Here is a 7500-nt window from a genome sequence, read left to right on the forward strand (position 1 = left end):
AGGAGGAGGGAGTGAGACAGAGAGCAGAACAGACAGGACAGGAGGAGGGAGTGAGACAGAGAGCAGAACAGACAGGACAGGAGGAGGGAGTGAGACAGAGAGCAGAACAGACAGGACAGGGCTAGATGAGGGAGGACAGGACAGGAGGAGGGAGTGAGACAGAGAGCAGAACAGACAGGACAGGGCTAGACAGGGGAGGACAGGAGGAGGGAGTGAGACAGAGAGCAGAACAGACAGGACAGGAGGAGGGAGTGAGACAGAGAGCAGAGCAGACAGGACAGGGCTAGACAGGGGAGGACAGGAGGAGGGAGTGAGACAGAGAGCAGAACAGACAGGACAGGGCTAGACAGGGGAGGACAGGAGGAGGGAGTGAGACAGAGAGCAGAGCAGACAGGACAGGGCTAGACAGGGGAGGACAGGAGGAGGGAGTGAGACAGAGAGCAGAACAGACAGGACAGGGCTAGACAGGGGAGGACAGGAGGAGGGAGTGAGACAGAGAGCAGAACAGACAGGACAGGGCTAGACAGGGGAGGACAGGACAAGGGAGTGAGACAGAGAGCAGAACAGACAGGACAGGTTAACTCTCCCACTCAATTTGAGTCCTCCTGTCATCGAATATTGTATACAGAGTCATCAATAACACACACATGCAGTCTCACTGTCAGACTGTGTTGCTCATCCAGGGGCTAACTGAGGACTAAGAGACAAGAGAAACTACAGTCAGACTGTGTTGTTGATCCAGGGGCTAACTGAGGACTAAGAGAGAGGAGAAACTACAGTCAGACTGTGTTGCTCATCCAGGGGCTAACTGAGGACTAAGAGACAAGAGAAACTACAGTCAGACTGTCAGACTGTGTTGTTGATCCAGGGGCTAACTGAGGACTAAGAGAGAGGAGAAACTACAGTCAGACTGTGTTGCTCATCCAGGGGCTAACTGAGGACTAAGAGACAAGAGAAACTACAGTCAGACTGTCAGACTGTGTAGTTCATCCAGGGGCTAACTGAGGACTAAGAGAGAGGAGACTGTTAGCTCTGTGATGATCCTGTGTGATCCTCAGTCCCTTATCTTCATTTGACTGATAAAATGTCCCAGAATCCCAGTTGTCCCTAAGTCTGGACAGGAGAAACTCATACTAGATCATTAGTTACAGTATGTGTGTCAAAACTGGATGCCTTGGAGATATAGGTCCGTTACAGAAGGCAGCTTGCAGGCTCTAGAACTGATTCATCAGCACCGCCTGCTCTTCCATCAGATGGAACTAGGCCACAACTAGAGAGAACTACAGTATAGAATCATAAATATTAAACTAGAGTGAACTCCCCTCATACGGTACTGCACAGAATCATAAATATTAAACTAGAGTAAACTCCCCTCATACGGTACAGCACAGAATCATAAATATTAAACTAGAGAGAACTACAGTATAGAATCATAAATATTAAACTAGAGTGAACTACAGTATAGAATCATAAATATTAAACTAGAGTGAACTTCAGTATAGAATCATAAATATTAAACTAGAGAGAACTACAGTATAGAATCATAAATATTAAACTAGAGTGAACTACAGTATAGAATCATAAATATTAAACTAGAGAGAACTACAGTATAGAATCATAAATATTAAACTAGAGAGAACTACAGTATAGAATCATAAATACGAAACTAGAGTGAACTACAGTATAGAATCATAAATATTAAACTAGAGTGAACTACAGTATAGAATCATAAATACGAAACTAGAGTGAACTACAGTATAGAATCATAAATACGAAACTAGAGTGAACTCCCCTCATACGGTACAGCATAGAATCATAAATATTAAACTAGAGTGAACAGCAGGATAGAATCATAAATATGAAACTAGAGAGAACTCCCCTCATACGGTACAGTATAGAATCATAAATATTAAACTAGAGTGAACTACAGTATGGAATCAGAAATATTAAACTAGAGTGAACAACAGGATAGAATCATAAATATTAAACTAGAGAGTGAACTCCTTTCATACAATACAGCATAGAATCATAAATATTAAACTAGAGTGAACAACAGTATAGAATCATAAATATTCAACTAGAGAGTTGAATCCTTTCATACGATACAGTATGAAATCATAAATATTCAGTGAGAGGCTGCAGTTATAAGTCCATTCCCTCTCTGTTACTGTTAGCTCTGTACCTTACATCTCCCCCCCTCCCTCCCTCTCCCCCCTCCCTCCCTCCAAGCCTGAGATGATCCTCAGTCCCTTATCTTCAAATGACTGATAAATGTCCCAGATGTCCCATAAATGTCCCTCTAAGTCTGGGGCCTGTTGAAAACATCATACCAAACAACATAGGTTCCAGGTGAGTAGAGCAGCCCTCTCTCCAAGGACGACAACTAAAACACACACACTACTGTTCAAAAGTTTGGGGTCACTTAGAAATGTCCTTGTTCCTCTGTCCAGTGTCTGTGTTCTTTTGCCCGTCTTAATCGTTTTGCTTTTTATTGGCCAGTCTGAGATATGGCTTTTTATTGGCCAGTCTGAGATATGGCTTTTTATTGGCCAGTCTGAGATATGGCTTTTTATTGGCCAGTCTGAGATATGGCTTTTTATTGGTCAGTCTGAGATATGGCTTTTTATTGGTCAGTCTGAGATATGGCTTTTTATTGGTCAGTCTGAGATATGGCTTTTTATTGGCCAGTCTGAGATATGGCTTTTTATTGGCCAGTCTGAGATATGGCTTTTTATTGGCCAGTCTGAGATATGGCTTTTTATTGGTCAGTCTGAGATATGTCTTTTTCTTTGCAACTCTGCATAGAAGGCCAGCATCCCGGAGTCGCCTCTTCACTGTTGACGTTGAGACTAGTGTTTTTGCTGGTACTATTTAATGAAGCTGCCAGTTAGAGTGTCTAGTTTCTCAAACTAGACACTCTAATGTACTTGTCCTCTTGCTCAGTTGTGCACCGGGGCCTCCCACTCCTCTTTCTATTCTGGTTAGGGCCAGTTTGCGCTGTTCTGTGAAGGGAGTAGTACACAGCGTTGTACGAGATCTTCAGTTTCTTGGCAATTTCTCACATGGAATAGCCTTCATTTCTCAGAACAAGAATAGACTGACGAGATTCAGAAGAAAGGTCTTTGTTTCTGGCCATTTTGAGCCTGTAATCGAACCCACAAATGCTGATGCTCCAGATACTCAACTAGTCTAAAGAAGGCCCATTTTATTGCCTCTTTAATCAGAACAACAGTTTTCAACTGTGTTCAAATATAAATTGCAAAAGGGTTTTCATTTTATTTTTATTTTTTTAACTAGGCAAGTCAGTTAAGAACAAATTCTTATTTTCAATGACGGCCTAGGAACAGTGGGTTAACTGCCTGTTCAGGGGCAGAACGACAGATTTGTACCTTGTCAGCTCGGGGGTTTGAACTTGCAACCTTCCGGTTACTAGTCCAACGCTCTAACCACTAGGCTACCCGGCCACCCCTGTAATGATCAATTAGCCTTTTAAAATGATAAATGTGCCATTGGAATACAGGAGTGATGGTTGCTGATAATGGGCCTCTGTCTCTTGAACGGTGGTGAACATGTCTGTTTCCATTGGCCTTTTACATGTGAACAAATACCTTCATCTACATGTTGAGCAGACCCCTGTCCTGACTGGGAAAACAGACCAGCACAGCTTCATCTACATGCTGAGCAGACCCCTGTCCTGACTGGGAAAACAGACCAGCTTCATCTACATGCTGAGCAGACCCCTGTCCTGACTGGGAAAACAGACCAGCTTCATCTACATGCTGAGAAGACCCCTGTCCTGACTGGGAAAACAGACCAGCTTCATCTACATGCTGAGCAGACCCCTGTCCTGACTGGGAAAACAGACCAGCTTCATCTACATGCTGAGCAGACCCCTGTCCTGACTGGGAAAACAGACCAGCTTCCTCTACATGCTGAGCAGACCCCTGTCCTGACTGGGAAAACAGACCAGCTTCATCTACATGCTGAGCAGACCCCTGTTCTGACTGGGAAAACAGACCAGCTTCATCTACATGCTGAGCAGACGCCTGTCCTGACTGGGAAAACAGACCAGCTTCATCTACATGCTGAGCAGACCCCTGTCCTGACTGGGAAAACAGACCAGCTTCATCTACATGCTGAGCAGACCCCTGTCCTGACTGGGAAAACAGACCAGCTTCCTCTACATGCTGAGCAGACCCCTGTCCTGACTGGGAAAACAGACCAGCTTCATCTACATGCTGAGCAGACCCTTGTCCTGACTGGGAAAACAGACCAGCTTCATCTACATGCTGAGCAGACCCCTGTCCTGACTGGGAAAACAGACCAGCTTCATCTACATGCTGAGCAGACCCCTGTCCTGACTGGGAAAACAGACCAGCTTCCTCTACATGCTGAGCAGACGCCTGTCCTGACTGGGAAAACAGACCAGCTTCCTCTACATGCTGAGCAGACCCCTGTCCTGACTGGGAAAACAGACCAGCTTCCCCTACATGCTGAGCAGACCCCTGTCCTGACTGGGAAAACAGACCAGACCAGCTTCATCTACATGCTGAGCAGACCCCTGTTCTGACTGGGAAAACAGACCAGCTTCATCTACATGCTGAGCAGACCCCTGTTCTGACTGGGAAAACAGACCAGCTTCATCTACATGCTGAGCAGACCCCTGTTCTGACTGGGAAAACAGACCAGCTTCATCTACATGCTGAGCAGACCCCTGTTCTGACTGGGAAAACAGACCAGCTTCCTCTACATGCTGAGCAGACCCCTGTTCTGACTGGGAAAACAGACCAGCTTCATCTACATGCTGAGCAGACCCCTGTTCTGACTGGGAAAACAGACCAGCTTCCTCTACATGCTGAGCAGACCCCTGTTCTGACTGGGAAAACAGACCAGCTTCATCTACATGCTGAGCAGACCCCTGTCCTGATGCTGTGAAGGGCTGTGTGTGACCTCTGCCAATCATTAGGGAAGACTGGGGGTGAGAGTGGTGGAGTGGAAAATCAGCACTTTGTGCTACTGTCTTAATGACTGGTGTGTGTGTGTGTTCTCCACCTCCACAGATAATGATTAGTGTGTGTGTTCTCCACCTCCACAGATAATGATTAGTGTGTGTGTGTGTTCTCCAACTCCACAGATAATGATTAGTGTGTGTGTGTGTTCTCCACCTCCACAGATAATGATTAGTGTGTGTGTGTGTGTTCTCCACCTCCACAGATAATGATTAGTGTGTGTGTGTGTTCTCCACCTCCACAGATAATGATTAGTGTGTGTGTGTGTTCTCCACCTCCACAGATAATGATTAGTGTGTGTGTGTGTTCTCCACCTCCACAGATAATGATTAGTGTGTGTGTGTGTTCTCCACCTCCACAGATAATGATTAGTGTGTGTGTGTGTTCTCCACCTCCACAGATAATGATTAGTGTGTGTGTGTGTTCTCCACCTCCACAGATAATGATTAGTGTGTGTGTGTTCTCCACCTCCACAGATAATGATTAGTGTGTTTGTGTGTTCTCCACCTCCACAGATAATGATTAGTGTGTGTGTGTGTGAGCTTCAGTGGCGCTGAGCTGATTAACAAAGACGATTGAAACCAAAACAAACCACGAAGCAGTGAAGGCAGGAGAATTAAACCACAGAGAGAGAAGAGAGAAGAGAGAGGAGAGAGGAGGAGACAGGACAGTAGGAAGCAGAGCAGGGGACAGAGGAGGAGACAGGACAGTAGGAAGCAGAGCAGGGGACAGGACAGTAGGAAGCAGAGCAGGGGACAGAGGAGGAGACAGGACAGTAGGAAGCAGAGCAGTGGACAGAGGAGGAGACAGGACAGTAGGAAGCAGAGCAGGGGACAGAGGAGGAGACAGGACAGTAGGAAGCAGAGCAGGGGACAGAGGAGGAGACAGAGGAGTGGACAGGACAGTAGGGAGCATAGCAGGGGACAGAGGAGGAGACAGGACAGTAGGAAGCAGAGCAGGGGACAGAGGAGGAGACAGGACAGTAGGAAGCAGAGCAGGGGACAGAGGAGTGGACAGGACAGTAGTACACAGTACATTAGACTAACAGAGTTAGTCTGCACTCCACAGAGGGAGAAAGAGAGAGAGAAAGGACAGAGAGAGAGAGGAGAGACAGAGAGAGGAGAGAGAGAGAGAGAGGAGAGACAGAGAGAGGAGAGACAGCGAGAGAAAGAGAGGAAAGAGAGGAGAGACAATGATAGACAGAGAGAGGAGAGACAGAGAGAGGAGAGACAGAGAGAGGAGAGACAGAGAGAGGAGAGACAGCGAGAGAGAGAGGGGGGAGACAGCGAGAGAGAGAGGGGGGAGACAGCGAGAGAGAGAGGGGGGAGACAGCGAGAGAGAGAGGAGAGACACAGAGAGAGAGAGACAGAGGAAGAGAGAGAGGAAGAGAGAGGGGTAGTGGAAGGAGCAGAACAGAACGGAACACTAAACAGCATAGCAGCACAAGGTAGACTGACAGACTGACTGAAACCCCGGACCCCACAGAGAGGCCACAGAGCAGGCTGGAGGGCTGACAGACAGACTAACAGACAGACCACCAGTCTGTTACAGACTTACCCAGGGCATCAGCTGCAGGGCAACAACAACAGGTGCCCAGTGACCGGGGGTGGGCAATAAGGTCGACGACACGGCCGTAAAGAGGAAAACATTTCAGTCAGTCAAGAGGCCTGAAGGAGACTGCACAAATCATGTTACTAATTAGTGTCACTGTCACTGTCACTGTGACTGTCTCTGTGACCGTCTCTGTGACTGTCACTGTGACTGTGACGGTGACTGGCTTTGTGACTGTCTCTGTGACTGTCACTGTGACTGTCTCTGTGACTGTCACTGTCTCTGTGACGGTCTCTGTGACGGTCTCTGTGACGGTCTCTGTGCGTCTAATAATGGCCCTTTAGCTTCGCCAGACTCTTAGGATAAACTAAGCGACTTACAAAATTGTCCTCGTCGACACTGACATATATCACCGCATTCATTATATGACCCAACATGGGTCTAGCTGTTTGATCTGCCAAAGAGGACTGTTTGTGAGGGTGAACGTGCTGTTTGATCTGCCAAAGAGGACTGTTTGTGAGGGTGAACGTGTTGCACTAATAACAGCCTTCATAACGAAGAGGCCAAGCTGGAAAAACATGTTTGAATTCTTCAGTCTAGACAGATAAATGGCGTTAAATGCTCCACTGGTCACGTGTCCAAAGGTGACAACTTCCCCCTTGAAGTCAGGATTGACCCATTCCTTATAGCTCCTAGTAAAGCACAGGGCCTCTCATAGGAGAGACTAGAAACGTGTGTATTGGTTCAATCGTGTAGAAAAACGAAACATTTCGGATTGCTAGTTCAATGTTTCAGGTAGTTTTGGTCATTTTGGCTAACTAGTTCAGTGTGGTTTTGATTAAAACATTTAGGATAGCTAGTTCAGTGTTTCAGGTGGTTTTAATTAAGGCATTTAAGTGAACTAGTTCAGTGTTTCAGGTGGTTTCGATTTTTGACATTT

At 46.5% G+C, this 7500-nt stretch overlaps 1 protein-coding gene across 14 annotated transcripts in view; it reads right to left on the reverse strand.

Moving 5' to 3' along the window:
• LOC109885437 (protein MTSS 1-like) overlaps positions 1–7500 on the reverse strand; it is a 113200-nt gene that overhangs the window by 21993 nt on the left and 83707 nt on the right. For 7 of the 14 annotated variants that reach the window (XM_031811845.1, XM_031811840.1, XM_031811848.1 and 4 more), the window contains exon 7: positions 6567–6578. The exons of the other annotated variants lie outside the window; for them this stretch is intronic. In XM_031811845.1, coding sequence (XP_031667705.1) covers positions 6567–6578 — 12 coding nt within the window. The remainder of the gene's footprint in view (positions 1–6566; positions 6579–7500) is intronic. 14 annotated transcript variants of the gene reach the window in all.

Source organism: Oncorhynchus kisutch, unplaced genomic scaffold, assembly GCF_002021735.2.
Source record: "Oncorhynchus kisutch isolate 150728-3 unplaced genomic scaffold, Okis_V2 Okis02a-Okis13b_hom, whole genome shotgun sequence".
In the NCBI taxonomy this organism is placed as follows: Eukaryota; Metazoa; Chordata; class Actinopteri; order Salmoniformes; family Salmonidae; genus Oncorhynchus; species Oncorhynchus kisutch.